Consider the following 16,840-nt stretch of genomic DNA (forward strand, 5'->3'; position numbering starts at 1 on the left):
TATATTGTGGAAGAGGGGGCAGAAGGATTGAAAGACCCAGAGGGGGTAGATGACCACAAGAAAACAGTTTTCCAGACAGCTGGTCAGTTACTCATATGAACTCACAGCAATGGTGACAGCATGCACAAGTCTCATGAATGTTCAAACCAAAAAAATCCCAACATAGACATGAGGAAGTGGGAAAGAAGCTCCAACCCCACATCTGGAGATTGTGGCAACAGATGGCTACTGGGAGGGGGAGACATACTCTTTCAAGCATGGGACTCTTGGTAGGCTAACCAGGCTCCAGAGGATGGACCCACACTGAAGGACATTTGGAGACACAAGTTAGACTCTCTCTATATAAAATAGAGTACTTTAAATTGGGCAGTAAGGAGAGGTGGGGGTAGAAGGGGGGGATCGAAATACCATCAAGTTATATTGTGTGAAAAACACATTCAATAAAAAACTAAAACAAAAAAAAAGGTACTTATGTTTAACTCTAAAAGAAGGCCCCAAATAAGCAACTGACTTTGGTGTTATTTTACTCTTACACAGCCTGGCGATTTAATAAAAACTCTCACCTTTTGGTGGAAAATAGGACTTGCTCTCTGCTTTATGAGGCCAGTCTACGACCAGAGGCCCAAATCTTCTGAAGCTAGCAGTTATTTCATCTTAAGAAGGTATGAAAATATGCATTAGTTATCAGTTCTAATGATCATTGCAAGAAATCCCATATTTCTCATTACTTGGAAGATTTAAAATTTAAAGTGCCAAATACTCCAAGATAAACAAACCATAATGTAAGAAAAAGGAAAAAGGTCTAATATCTTATTTAAATACTACATAAAATTTAACTATTTAGCCAAAATACATTCATATTAATCAGCCCACTAGATAGACAGACTGATGTATTCCATGGGAATTTTAATATTTCATATATCACTAGAATACTAATGGCCTCATGGTATACCAAATTATAAATAGCACTGAATTAAAAATTTCAACATTCTATAACTCTAAAAAAAAAAGAAACAAGTAAAATTATGTTCTTGTAAGGTGAAAAAGACCACTGAAACAAGATTAGCTATAGTGCTTATAAAATATACCAAGGCTGATACAAGACACACAACTGAAACTCAAATATTAAACTTTAAACTCAATGACAGGGTCTAAAGTATATCAATCTTATTATACTGACTAGTATGTAGAATATATCTGTAGATACATGAACCATAATTGAAAAACTTCTCCAATGGTAGCAATACCGTCCATATTGATGATTAATGAATTGGCACACCTCCTAAAACATTACAAATGTAGTATCAGTATTATTGACCTTGAGTAACTTCTGTATTATTTTAAGTAATTTTTACATATTAGTATTTGTATGATCTGAGCTTCTTATTTTATGTTTTTTCCCCCATTCTCCTATTGGATTTCCTACTTTAATTCTTATCTAAGTAGATTTATCACTAAAGAAATTTAAGTTTTGATTTTCACACACTGCAGACAGAGATTGATGGTTCTGTTTATTTCATTGTGCATATGTGTGCATGAGAAAATGCATATATATGTATGTTATGGTCATACAAATTTTTAGGATTATGTATTCAAATATGTTCTGCATTGAAAATCAAGACATGCCCTAAAGCACAGAAATCTTATTTATAAAAAGTGGGGCTAGAGAGATGGCTCAGTGCTTAAAAGCACTGGCTGTTCTTACAGAGGACCCCGGTTCGATTCCTAGCACCCACATGGTGGCTAACAACCATCTGCAACTCCAGTTCCAGGGGAACCAATGCTGTCTTCAGACCTCCATGGGCATTGTACTACATGGGTGCACCTACATACATGCAGGCATTACACTCATACACATAAAATAAAAATAAAATATTTTTAAAAAGTGCTCACAGCAATAATGTAAACTATACGATGTAAAATACAAGAACTTAGAAAGTATTTGTTCAATTACCTTCATATTACAATAAATCAGTAATTATTCTGTACTTTGTCTGGAAGGCCAGATGACCTTACCTTCATCGATATCTGGGGGAAGCCCACCAACAAAGACTTTTCGAGAGAAGCGTTCTATTCGTTCTCCATTTTGATGAGCCGAATAACATGTGGGTGAATTTAAAACACCAACTTGATCACTGTGACCATCATCCAACAACCCATCATCTATCGGAAATAGGGAGGAACGACCTAAAATACAAGAACAAATACGAACTGAATCTCTACCTAAAAGTGGCAAAATAAAGTCAAGCATATAGATGTCAAATTTAAAGGATTAAAAACTAAGGAGTAATAAAGGAGTAAAAATTAATTGAAACAGTGTAGTAACAAGATTCGAGAGAGAAGCAATTTGAAATATGACTCAGAAATGAATAGTCATTGGGCTAAGGATGTAGCCCAGTGGTAGAACGCTTGCCTAGTGTGCATGTGGCTGTGTTCCACCCACAGCACAGAAAAGAAAAAGAATCCTATGACAATAATTATACCGTTAAAGAAATACTAGATCTAGCTCACTTCAATTTTTATGGTAGCAAAAATCTGGTGTACAAGGAACAGTTAAGGCTGAATGTGCAGCAGAATATTTTGTAGAAAGGAAATGGCACACATCAAACAGGCAAGAGGACATAATAAGAAACAACAAAACGCATGCATGCTGTAACAGGAAAGAACAAAGGGAGCAAGTCGCAGCTGCACAGGAGGTCTTGAAATGACGTTTTAAGTGTGACAATTATAGGAATGTGTCCAGGGAACGTCTTGCATATGTAGAAGGCACAGACTGCATCTCTAGGAGTCTAGCCCCATTTGAGCCCACCCTTCAGGAATGTACCCTTGTATAGAGCACATCCTATCCAATCTTGTGAAGTGATCCTTATGTTAGACACTATGTACTCACAAAAATTAAAATGACTCCACAAAGGATATTAATATTTTCTTGCCTTCAAGAAATGTGGACATAACAAGGTGAGATCTGTACATCCAAGTACGGCACATATCTCTAAGAACACTGCAAAGCACTTCAGAGGAAGATTAGAGGAGAGCAATGGTCTACTGAACATAACTGATTTCTTGAATCTCCAAGGGCTTTAGGTGACATCTGCTATAAAAAGCTAAAGGTAGTCACGGTGATTTACAGACAGTATCTTTCTAGGAGCAGGATTTTGGGTAAATTTTTGTAAAAAGAGAAGCATAAACCGAAGATTTTTACTTAAGGCGGATCTCTGTGAGTTCAAGGCCAGCCTGGTCTACATAGTTTCAGGACAGCTGGGGCTACAGGGAGACCCTGGCTCAAAAGAAAAAAAAAAAAAAAAAAAAAAAAAAAAAAGAGCAGTGGCAGTTGGCTAATACATGTCAGAGACATAACAGAAGAAAAACCCTTTGAAGCTAGTGGAGTTTAGCCTTAAAAGCCAAGCTAAGAAGTCATTCCATTTAGTGTGTAAAAAACCCAACTGGCTTCAGGAGTCCAAACAAGAGCACGATTGTCTATGCTCTTCTTTAGAAGACTTAGCACATGCAGGTGGCACAGTTTGAGATGAGCAGTCCACAGCACAGCAGGTCCCACAATGCACAAGAGCAGATGAGAAATGAAATACAAAAGCAAAGGAATCAGAAGGGAGTTTTAGAAAATGAGTACAATCTGGGGTGGTTTGAAGGAGGAGCGTCCCCCATAGATTCAAGTATTTGAACACTTGGTCTCCAGATGGTGGTGCTGTGAGGGAGGTCATGGAATCTTTAGGAGGGGTGGCCTTGCTGGAGGAAGCATGTCACTGGGGGTGGGCTTTGAGAGTTCATAGCCTTGCCCTGCTTACAGGTGGCACTCCCTGCTTGGTGTCTGATAATGAAGAAGTGAGCACAGCTTCCCCTTGCTGCCATGGCTTGATGTGACATAGATTCTCACCCCTCTGGAACAGCAAGCTAAATACACTCTTCCTCCCCTAAGTTGCTGTGGTCATGGCGCTTTATCACAGCAACAGACAAGTAACTAACACGACAATCACTGACTGGATATAAGGGCAGTAAATGTCAGATACAGGGAAGAGGAAAGGAAACAAGTTAAAGTACACACAAGGCCTCATGGGCTGATAAAGGTGCTCAGAAGCAAAGGCACAGGAGGAGGTGGGAATGAGGGGAGAAACGAAGGAGGCCATCATTTGAGAAAATACTTTTCTTGAATATGAAACTGGTTTTGCAGTATTAATGATGAGAACTCAGAGAGTAGTAAGAGAGTAAGAGGAAAGCTCCTTGGGAAACATGCAAGAGTGGGACACCACAGGAAAGGGAAGCTAAAGGCTGGGAAGCCAGAGCATCATGGGAAGGAAGGCCAGAGAAAGATTAGCAAGGAGAAAGGGTAAAAAGAACAATTAAGGAAAATGTTATTTAGATGATGATTTTAGGAGAAGAAAATTGTGCCTGGGGAAATGTCATGAAGTTCTTATGGGTGTAGTGGAACTATGGGATTAGCATTTTGTATGGCCCTGACATCAAATGAAGCCAGTCCTTAGAAATGCATTACAGAAGGAAAAAGAATCACAATGCAGACAAGTTGTTTTCCTTTGAAGATTAAAGAGACAAGCATGCACTCTATATGTACCTTAACTGAAAAAGAAATACTCAGCAAATAAAATCTCACATATATGTGCTCATCTTGATGTAAATAAAGACCATTAGAAACATGGCATCCGGAGAGAGTGGGATGAGGACAGAAGGATGAGCTACACGGTGACAATGAGCAAACCCTCTGAAATCAGGTTTCCAGAAAAGGCCACACCCCTGTTAAAAGATTCTATCTGGCTGACTGATGAGTTTAGGGGTGAAATGCTGCAAATCCTGGGCCACACTGTTATGTGCCACTGGCTTTCATGAACCCAAAGGCTAAGAAGAGCCAAAGAGCTGACCTACAGCAGAGATTTTCCACCAGCTGTGACCTGCCTACTGACTCTGCAACAGTAAAGACTCATTAAGGGAAAACGACTTCCTTTTGGTCAAGAAGATGAAATCTCTGGCCTGGGTAGAGATCTAACATTCCAGGTCAACCAAAACATAAATGAACTAATTCAACTGGGGTGGCAATCACCTGGCAAAGCACCATCCATCTGAAGGTGGGGACCACAGGAATGCAGGCACTCCTTGAAGGGATGCTAAAGGATAGGTGGAATAGTGACCTCTTTAAGGAGATAATGTAACTTCCTTCTATGGGGGTCAGGAGGCATGGCTGGGTCTGTTTGCTTTTCAGAGTCCTTACTCAGAAAGGCATAACTGATTTTTCTCCTTTTCCCCAATGGTTGTCAGAACCTAAGAATGCCTTTTCTGTTCCTTTGGCCTTCCTTACTTTCTGTAAAGCCCCCCTCTTTATCATGTGGCTGCCTGTCTGCCACATGGCTGACTTCTATGTTGACTTAATCAAGAGGCATGGCTTTATGGGTTCTTCCTTTCCTCCCCCATTCTTTTCCTCTGGGCAGCTGCTGACATTTAGAGCTTGTCTGCCTTCGGGTTTTCTTTTTAACACCAATACAACTGTCCTCTTTGGAATAAACTCTGGCTTTACTCGATTTTCAAACTTTTCATGAGTTTTACTTCTTTAATCAGAGGAGGAAAAGAATCCCATTCCTATACCCCTAGAAGGTATCATTCAGCAATGGAGTATTCCCACCAATTTACTTGAAAAATGCTTTGATTTATGCCTTTCTTGTAAATATAAAAACCACAGTGTTTCCACATTGGAACCTGTTATTTGGGGCACGTCTTCCTGAGCCATGGTTACTCATTACTATAGGCAAAAACCCCTTAAAACTGGTCAGAAGTATAAGATTCTCTGGCCTGAAAACCCCAGCTTTCCAGTTTTGTCAGATCACCTGACCACAGGACCACCCCTAGGGAAGGCGGGCTCACCTTAATTCATGCTAAAGAGATGGACAGAATACCTAGTGAGATGAGGTGATGAGCTCTTCCTGCTGGAATCCCTGCCTCTTAGAGCAGTTCCTGGGGAGCCAGGCTACACACTGGAACTCTCTGTAAGTATTTCCCGCTTTTCTAAATTATTCCGAAAAGTATAACCTCTACTTCTCTTCTTCATGTCTCTTCTAGTCATGCTTTCCCTAACACTTTGGGTTTCTTACATTCTCTTTAAAGCTTTCCTCTCTCCCCCAGTGGGGCTGGCTAGTCTTTCCTGTGTCTGATCTCCCTGCAGGCTCTACACAGGCCTCCTGGCTTTCTTCCTTCCCTCCTCCATTCTCCTCAAGGCAGCTGCCAAGATTCACAGCAAGACTGTCTTCCCTGAGGGTTTTTCTTTAAATTCTAATGAAATTGTCCTAAAGCTTCTGTTTGAGTCCACTCTTAAATTATTTTATAAATGAGACTAAGGACCCTAGAAGGGGACCCTGTTCTCCCCTGTGTCAATATTTGGCTCATCAATCAAATATCTTTTATTCCTTTGAGGTGAGAACTATGTTCTGTGTTAACACAAACTAGAAATATGTCAAATACATGTCAAATCTAAGAATGTGAAGTTTATAGGCTACAATGGGAAGAGAAGACTCTATTTGGTACAGAATACAGGAATTAATTAAATAAAATGTTCTGAAAGATACCCATGCTGATCAACTTCATTAATTTAAATTTCCAAATTCCTTCATCATCAGAAATAGGACCCAATGAAAAACAAATGTCTATATTTTCTTATTCTATTATGACATGAAATACTAGGTTAAGTATCCTTTCTCTGAAACGCCTGGGATCAGAAGTGGTGGTGTCTGGGTCATTTTGGATTTCCGGATTAGGGGTGCTCAAGCTCCTTTTCTCCCACCCTCTTCACTCCCTAGCTTCTCGCCTCACTGTTCCCGCCCCCTTTCCTTCCTTCACTTTTTAAATCCTTGATAAAATGAAAGCCATCAAGATTCATTATAAGTAATATTGTGAACTAATAACTGTGAATTGATTCAACTTCTTTTATTTGTATTTTGGATATGATTTCATTTTAAAGTGTTCTTATGCCAACTTAGTAGTCCATAAATACAACAAACAGAATTCTTTTAGACTTTTATCTTGAGAAAAACATAGATCACAAATATTTAGGCTCTAAACAGAACACTGAATACATGAAACAAAACACTACAAGCTGTGACAGAAAGACGTGACCCAAAATGACGTAAGTTTTTTTTTTTTATTAACTTACTAAGATACTACAATGGATTTGTGATAGAAATATTCTTAAGATAGTTACAATATATTCTTAAGAACACTTCCATCACAATACACTTTAACTGTCTTACTAACAGTCAATCAGTAATAAAGTACCACAGTTAATATAGCTATGACATAATGTATCATTTATTGACCAAAGTTCAGCTGAACAAGAAGCAACAGGAAGATTAGGAAAACTTCTTACTAGCCTCACTCACAACCGTCACTGCTAGAAAAGAATGACTGCTTTCCTTCAAGAAGTCATAAAAGCTATGAATTTTAATACTCACTTGAAAGATGAACAGACTATACAACTTGTCAATAAAAACAGAAGCATAAGAAGAGGTACTTCTCACCATTCTCAGTCATTAGGAAAATCAACGCGGGATGCACAATGATACTTAAGGCACAAAGGTTTTCCTATGACAAAATTATATTCAATAGAAATTTAAAATCATAGACATCATTAATTTGGATACTTTTAGTGAGGAAAATATGTAAGTCCCCATGTGGGAATTATGATTCAAGCTATTCATTTCAGAATTCTAATTTTTAAAAAGAACTAGGAAATGCAACGGACTGGTCTTTATGAAAGTACTCTTCTACACCATACAGTAGCAGCACTGCCCTATGAACTTCCTAAATGGAGCAGTTAAAGGTAAATTATGGCTGTGCTGTGTGACACTGTGATGGCTGTCCCCGTGTCTGATCACTCTCTGTGGACAACTGTATGTGCTCTGCATATGCACGCACAGCACAGAAGCTTTAGGCAGTTGCTAACTCTGATGCTGGATGCTTTGCTAACCCACCAGATATTGTTATGCTTGATTTTTCAGATACTGAACTTATGGAACTTCAGAATAAATATGTCTCAACATATGAACAGGGGAAGGTATAAGATGTGATATACGTTAGTTAATTACAGCTTGACTCCAAGCATGATTCTTTGATTCCAATGGATTGTCCAAGGATTTTATTTATTTACTAAGGGGGCGTGGTGGTGCATGCCTTTAATTCCAGCACTTGGGAGGCAGAGGCAGGTGGATCTCTGTGACTTTGAGGCTAGCCTGGTCTCCATAGTGAATCCAGGACAGCTGGGGCTAAAGGGAGACCCTGTCTCAAAAAGACAAAAAGAAAAAGAAAATTTTAAAACATGAAAGCATAAAAATTTAAAATTAATGGGACTCTGAATATTCCTCCAATCTTTTAAAATGGTAGCAGTGAAAGGTAAATAGCCCTTCACTGTGATGCTTAGTTCAAAACTATCACAACAATAGAGGTGGGTTCAGGTAGGCTTCCTCCAATAGCATCGGCCTAAATAGTCAAGAACTGAGAAAGGCAAACTTAGTATGTAACTTAATGTATACCTACTACTTGAAAATAGACTGCTGCCCCAGTAATAATTTTCTCCTTTCTTAGAGAAGATAAATAACATATTTTGATATTAAACAAATACATACATGCTAGCATTTTATGTATCTTTCAAAATTTGATTACTATGTCTATATGCTTTAAGTTCTATGAATTTTTTTTTTTTTTTAATGGCCAGGACAAAGCAGTGGAGCAGTCTCTTCAAGGCTTTGGACTAGTTTTATAAGCCCTTCATTCCGTTCTGTAACTGCTCAGCTCTGCCATCATGGAGCTCCAAGGCAGCCAATCAAAAAGTGAAAAACAACAGCTTCTCGGCCTTTTGGCTAAGATCAAGTGTAATATCAAAAAGTGAAAAACAACATAAAAAGTAGCTAGCATTGCTAACACATACAAATGCTGCTCAGAAACATGAGACTTGGCCTATAGGCCAGAGTGTGTCCATCCTATGTCCAGCATTATACTAACATTTTTTTCTACACGTCACATATTCTTGCCTAACCTGTGATGGCTATAATATTTATCAAAGATGAGGATTTCTGCCCTGATTTCATCATTTTGGTAAGTGGGAATAATAAGGTGTGTACACTTACACTTTACAAGACTGTGTGAAAGAAAATCTTGGGTGAACTTTAAAGTAGTAACGGTGTATCACAGCTGTCATAATATTAGTAACTCCTTTACGTACACGATGGCACAGAAATCTGAATGGCTATGCACTGTGTTTACATCAAGCTGCAGGAACTGAGCTTCTATATAATTTACCTTCCTCTAAAATTATTTTTCCATCTTCCCATTCCATATTTAATCTACCAACTCAAGTTTTGGCTTTACTTGCTAGAAAATTGTTTCCTGGGGTTTGGCACATTAAATAAGTTCTTTATTGCTATTATTCAAACTATATGTTTTTTAAATTTATTCTGGAAAACTGCAGTCTTAATACTCTATTATCTTTTATAATAGGTTATGATACAGAAATACGTTGAGTGACAAGGCTTAAATAACATTACACACCTCCCTAGTGACGCCATTCTAACCCAGACCAGGTTGTTTATTCTCCAAATGCGATGGAAGAAACACTGAAACAATACAATCACAGGAAAGGCAGTTTTCCAGACGCTAAAGCCAGTTCCACCTGTGTCCTCTGTCCTCAAGAATTCTGAAGGACCTAAACTTTTTATGACCCCCCATGGGGAGGCACAGGAAGAGTACCAAGTTCCAAATCAAATTTGGAGAAAGGAATCTTGTTTTACTTAATTATACTTTGATCATTCCTAAGGTATATTTCATAAATTAATCTCTGGAGCCAGCATGACTTAAAGTTCTTATTGACATCATTAAGATAATGAAATACATAAAGTCATTTTGGAATAGTTTGGTTTAACTACATAATCAAATAGGAAGTATTTAAAATGAAAAGTCCTACCTCAAAGGTCAAAGGAGGCAAGGAAGAAAACAGTTCTAAAATTGACTGACCAAAGTAAGAGTGCCTTAAGAAAGTGTGTATGTACTGGTAAGAGGCAGGATTTATTTCTGGAAAATTCTATCAACTCATTTTGCCATATACCTCATGAACAGAAGGTTCATTTTTTTTCCTAATGAAGAATGACTAAAATGAACATATACAGTCTCAGGAGCTGATCAAATCTACAAGTTCATAATGGGGTTACTGGTGGTTAAAAGGTTGAATAAACTGATAGTTTATTCAGGGTGGGGGGGAAATGAATAGCAAATAAGAAGATAGCCAGGTTACTATCTCTAGACCATTCTTATGATATGTGGGGTTTTCTTATAAAATATATTACCATGTCAGAGTACTTTCAAATTCAAATAAGATCTCATAGTAACCATTTTTGATAATGTATCATTCTTCTGATTGTCAAAACTAAAACTGCAGCAGCAGATTTATACAATCCCTACAGGGCCAACTAAACCCTTACTGCAGGCAGGCTGTATAATCTGAGAGGAAAACTGAGGCAGTAGCTTTCCCATCATACTAAGCCGACTATGTCAAAAAGCTGCCAGATCTGTCCTGAAGGAAGGGACGTGCAGTCTTAAAGCATGTTCCTGAGAAGCAGTTCTGAAGGGGAATTCTCTTTATGGTCCTGTGGGGTAGGAATATAGGAATGGTAGCAAGATCCTCCCTAAAAGCAAGGAACAAAACGTATGCTTTCTTCTTACCATACCTCAGTCTGAAATTCCTGAGCTGAGATATAATGAGAAAGCAACAGATCTTTCTGATAGCTTACTCCCCCAAATTTAGATCATTAGATTTATATTGGAGTATGGCAAAGTGACTGATCATAAGCCACTAAAGTTTAAAGATAAGAAGTTTCCAATAGGAAAAGATTCTTGAACTACTCTACAACTTTAAAATTTCCTAGAAGTCAAAGGTAGAGAGTTATTTTCAAGAGAACCCAAGCACCACACTGCACTGTGAAATGAGCTGGTCTATGGAGCTGAAAATAGGCCCTACACTGCAATCTTTCCCACTCTTGTCTCAGCTTGCTAATAGCAGCCTTTAGAAAGTAGTTACTCAGCCTCTATTTCTTCTGTTTTTTTTTTTTTTTTTTTTTCTCTTATAGAGTTTTGTGTTATTCTACAGAGACACATTTTACATGCTGGTCAGATCATTTAGATTTGTTCAAGCCTCTCTCACTTTGTAAAGATCCTGTCCCATTAAACAAGAACCAAAAGATTCAGTCAAGTGCTTGTAGAGACAAGCCTCCAACAGTAAAGTTAGACCGAAGAGGAAACCGGAACCACCACTTAAGAGTATGAAATACTAGTCTTGGTTGCCAGTGGTGAGAAACAGTTTTTTGCTTGTGTGTTTTCAGAGTGCACACACTCGTAAGTGATGAAAACAAAGCACTGGCACATATGTGAAAGTTATCAAAGGCCATGATTGTTGCTCTGCCCTCCATGGCTTCAGGGTAGTTCCAGAGTCAGAACAGACGCGACCCTTGTGGCAGAACTGTTTAAACCTCAGCTGCTGCCTTGTGCTCCAGTCACGCTAAGTTAGTTTTGTTTCTTCTCACCCTGTCTTCTTTTCTCCCTCAGTTTCTGCAGAGAGGCAAGTTTTACCCACAGAATTTATTAGCTGCTCCCCCTAGGGCTCTCAGCCCCAACAACACACAGTCCCAGGCTTATCCCTGGATACTGCCTAAGAATGCTCAAGGGAATCCTGCTACGAGGAGAGGAGGGAGGGGTAAAGGAGTGTACAGGTGTTAAAGCTTTACGGAAGCATCAGCAAGGTGATTTCCATCAATGATGACGGCAATCTACTTGACACAGGTGTTGTTTCCTACTGAGTTACACATAAAATCATCACTGATAAGACACTTATAGATTAGAGTCAAATAATCACACTGCATGTCACACTCATTAGTATTTACTAAACACAGTTCTTAAGCAGACAACTATAAATAGAAGTCATATTTTAAAAGATACAGAAATAACTTTTAAAAGTTAAAAATTCAGAGAATTTAAGAAGGAAACATCTTATTAAGTAATCATTAGTATGAAAACACACCCTTAAAGGTTAAGAGAGTTAGATTTTGAAACTTTACAAGTGCTCACAACGAAATGTAATTCTGTGAGTTTTGAGACATTGTATACAAAATTCTGGAATCATTAATTATGACAATGATCAATAGAACCCAATTAGAAACAGATTAACTATAGCAAACAGAAATTAATTACCTCGTCTTCGCCCATAACTCCTTGCTGCATGTAAACAAAGGACAAATTGTAAAATGTCAGAACTAAAAATAAGCCCACACATACAAATATCTGTGATATGAAAAGTTATGTGGGCATTTAGAAACTCTTTGTTTTAAGGCCTATGATAATGTCACAACATAAAATTTTCATATTTTACAATTTACAAAGCGCTTATTTATACACAACTACATATATATTTACTATGTCATGTATCAGATATACATTTATAAATATTTCATATATATGCCATCTGAGTCATCGTAAACATCCAATTCAATTCTCACCCACATTTAAAACTCACAAACAGGTTCATCTAATTGCGAAGGGAACACATAAAAATTTACTCAATGGATGAAATCAGGTTGAGTTAAATTCTTACTTTTCTATTTTTGATAAAAAGTAGTACAGTACATAAGCTGGGCATGGTGGTGCGTGCCTTTAATCCCAGCACTCAGGAGGCAGAGGCAGGCAGATCTCTTCCTTGAGGTCAGCCTAGTCTACATAGCAAGTTCCAGGCCAGCTGGGGCTACAGGGATACCCTGTCTCAATAAGACAAAAAAACAACACCCCCCCCCAAAAAAAACCCCAGAAAAACGAAAAAGTAGTACAGTATATATTGTCTAATAGCTCTATAGGTTTGACCTGCATTATACTGAGCCCTGCATCAAAGTAGTTTCCAGAAGATGTAGTGATGACAAGATTTACCATCACAGAGCACTAACTCTATTGTATATAGCTTAGAATGTAAAAAAACACAAGCTGTGTTCAAACCTGTTTGGGGAAATGGTTAATAACATAATACAGTAAATAATGCTTTCCATTTTTTTGATACAAATAAAAATGAATACAATCATAGAATAATAAAAGGTAAAAATATAAAGTAGAAAGGATTTCCAAACTGTTTACATCATTCCTATGGAAAAAGAATGTGATTTCTTTTTGTAAATAGCTATCAGTGTGATAAAATCCTTCCCCCAAATCTGTGCACACAAGGAGTGGGCTAGAAAATTAAGATTCATGTTTATAGTTGGGTAGGCAAGAAAAATTCAATACTGAATGAATATCAATTTAAATATTCTTTTGAGCTTTCATTTTTATACCTTGGAGCATATTTTTGTACTCCATTTCACGAATAAATATAACTTTTTATGTAAATTTTACAAAACATATTTTCAATTTTATAGTAAGCCTTTGATATAAAGAAATGCTACTATCAGGAGGTTAATTCTATAATTAAGAGTAGGAAAAACAACCATGTCAGCTCCTCGTTATTTATACTCCCAAGAAATAAGTCAGTAAGTATAGGGCTTATCCTTTGGCGAGCACTGTATCTGTCATCATAGGGCCTTTATTTAGTGGTGTAAGCTACTGAACATTTAACTTATTGCTGAGCTCTAGTGAACTCAAAGCCTACATATTCATTTCACAGCTTATCTGGCACATGTTAGTTTAGGGTGAGGGTAAAGGTGGATGAGGCCTTTAGAATTCTGTTTAATCCTAAGACATAAAAAAGGTCTATAATCAAAGTTTCACACTGCTGGGCATGGTGGTGCATGCATTTAATCCCAGCACTCGGGAGGCAGAGGCAGGCTGGTCTCTGTAAGATCCAGTCAGCAAGGTCTTCATAGCTACATCCAGGCCAGCTGTGGCTACAGAAGACCCTGGTTCAAAAAGAAGAAAAAAAGTTTCACACTAATGGGAAATTAACTGTAGAAAATCAGACTGATAAAAGTAATTTTAATGGAACTATTGAGTGAAGAAGAATTAAATGTCCTTAAGTTTTAGTAGCTTGTATTAAACCTTAAAATGGTCAAAAGGCCTCCAAACATTTCATGTCTTGGGAATACACTTCTGTATCCACAGGGATGGCCCAATAATATTAATCAAGTATAAGTTAACTTTAGAAAATTTCAACCATGGTACAGTCATGATTTATGAATAAAACTATTTTCAACAAGTTTAAAATCAAACAGTAAATTAATGATGAAATTATACTATGGCAAATAATTTCTGACCTACTGGGAAAATAACATCATAATCAGCTGATGTTCTTAGCTGTGACATAAAAACGAGCTGCAGCCATTCAATGCGAAAAGAGTGAGAATGTGTATAAATATCACATCTTCAGCGTCATATCATTCCTAGGCTTGAACATAATTATTTATAAAGTTTCCCTAACTCATACCTAAAGAATTTTAGAATCCTTTAAAGAGATACTCTACTTATTTTTTGGCCAACTCTCAGATTCCAAGTCTCTACATCACCAAAAATAGAATTGGTGGGGCCAGCCAGATGCTCTGTGGGTAAAAAAAAAAAAAAAAAAAAACAAGCCTGATGACCTGAGTTCAATCTTCAGAACCCATGGTGGAAGGAGAGGATCTGCTCCTGAAGTCACTGATTTCCCAGGGGCACTATGGCATGTGCATTCCATCAACCTGAAACCTTCCCCTATCTGACACAAGTAAATAAATAAAATAGAATTGCATACAAAGGAAGCCAAACCATGTAAGCATTTCCTACTCCCCATCATGGCAATAACCACTGTGGCTGCAATCACTGCACTAACCAATGATGCTCATGTTCACTTTTCTACTAGTGTTTCCATGTGAATTTCTGAGACATGTTTCTATATAACTCTGAAACAGAATAATCAGAAACTTCCAGAAAAAAAAGGCACCATCATTAAGTGAGTATTACATTTTTTAAAAAGATTTCTTTAGACAGTCTGAACCTTGAAATAAGAATATGAAGGGACAAAGGTAATGATTTTAAATTGTTTTATAAAGCATTTATAAAATTAAAAAGTAAAGAATTGGCCATTTTCACATACAGGGCCATTTAATATGCACATGCATAGGTTACCGATGCTGGCACTCTTCATGTATTTAGAAGCTCTGAGATTAAGTCCAAGGCTTTCATTACCCAAGTGACTCATAGTTGGATACAGTGTTCTCAAGGATCTTATTCACGTTCTAACCACAGTGACAACAGAGCAAAACTGGAACAATGCTTCTGTTCTGTCTAGGTACTTAGTGCTCTGAAGTACTGGCTCCAGTTATAGCTGTGGTAGCTACATTACTGCTGCTGGAGGGCAGGACAGACATCCCGAATCAGCTAGAAATCGAGGTTAAAGTTCTCTTGGTGAGAAACTGAAGAACTCATTTCTGCAGCATAAACAGGGCAAAACTGAAAGGAGAAACAGCTAAACTCCAAATTACAGTCCTTTTCTAAAACCCAAATTAGTGTCTCCAGCACTCACTCTGAGCAGCATGGCCATGATCTGCAGACGAACCAAATTCTTATTCTCATAACTTGATACAAATCCTGCTGCTTTTACTTCCCAAGTGCTGGGAGGACAGGCATGTACCATCTTACCGGTGCTAAGATGACTAGGCCCTGCTAAATTTTCTTTCCTTTCTGTATTTGTTGTTTGTTTGGTTTGGTTTTTTGAGACTAGCTGGCCTCGTATGTATCCTTGATCTCAGGGAGATCTTCATGCCTCTGCCTCCCAAGTGCTGGGATTAAAGGTATATGCTACAAAGTCAGGCTTGAGTAAATTTCTTAATAGATACAATTTCATTTCTTTCCAAAAATGCAGGCTTTTGATCTTGTGAGTGGTGGTTGTATATTTGGATAACCAATGCAAATTTAAATATCAAACGAGCTTGCTAATACCATTTTCCATACCTCATTCTTCTATTCTGTTTGTTCCACTTTTTAAAAAGGTGCTAATAAAAAAGTAAGTTATTTTCTGTGGGAAAAGTGGGGAAAGTACAATTCCATCCAAATAGAGAAAAATAGCTGACTGCTGAAAATAGTTTTTTATGTATTGACTTTGTTTTTCTACTAATAATATATATGTAAGGTTTATACATTTAGAAACAAACATTTAAGCTGTCATTCTAATAATATTTAAAATTGAATATTTAAAGTCTCTATCTCTATAATGTGACTTTCCTAGTAAGTCAATGAATAATATTGAATATGGCACCGTTACAATATTGACTCTATTCAAAACAATAGCAATCGCTAGCAGTCAAGTCAGCTTGATTTCGGCAGGATCTAAGGAACATGGTGCAATTCTGAAGAAGGCTTCCTTGTAATTATATTTATATGGCTTTTTTCTTGATACAGGGTCTCATTAAGTAACCCTGATTGGTCTGGAACTTGCTATGTAGACGAAGCTGGCCTCAAACTCAGAGATTCACCTGGCTCTGTCTCTTGGAGTGCTGAGATTAAAGGCATGTGCCACTTCACCTGGCCTTCCCGCCCTCTATCTCACAAAGATCAGCCTGCCTCTGCATTCTGAGGGCTGGGAGGCAGGGCATGTTTAATAATTTTAATCTTTACGAATGCATGAGACATACAGGTATGGTATTGGGTCCCATTTAAGATCTATCTGCATAGCAGAAGCTTGGTGTTTCATAGTTTTACTGTGTGTGATCAGCTTCCTGACCAACTTCCCATTCCCCTAGGTATACTGAGTTGAATTGAAGTTTAACTATAACTACTAATTGAGAGAATTATAAAGCCTCTATAATGTTAGCTCTATCATATTAGCATTATATTATTATTA

The 16,840-nt window shown here is 37.7% G+C and overlaps 1 protein-coding gene across 1 annotated transcript in view; it reads right to left on the reverse strand.

Annotated features, from left to right (window-relative positions):
- Cpeb2 (cytoplasmic polyadenylation element binding protein 2) overlaps positions 1-16,840 on the reverse strand; it is a gene marked incomplete at its 5' end in the record, with an annotated part of 64,806 nt that overhangs the window by 16,628 nt on the left and 31,338 nt on the right. Inside the window, 3 exons of the mRNA XM_029560506.1 lie at positions 564-653; positions 2,017-2,187; positions 12,244-12,267. Of these exons, the coding sequence (XP_029416366.1) occupies positions 564-653; positions 2,017-2,187; positions 12,244-12,267 (285 nt within the window). The remainder of the gene's footprint in view (positions 1-563; positions 654-2,016; positions 2,188-12,243; positions 12,268-16,840) is intronic.

The sequence above is a fragment of the Nannospalax galili genome, unplaced genomic scaffold, assembly GCF_000622305.1.
Source record: "Nannospalax galili isolate Female #2095 unplaced genomic scaffold, S.galili_v1.0 scaffold271, whole genome shotgun sequence".
Classification (NCBI taxonomy): Eukaryota; Metazoa; Chordata; class Mammalia; order Rodentia; family Spalacidae; genus Nannospalax; species Nannospalax galili.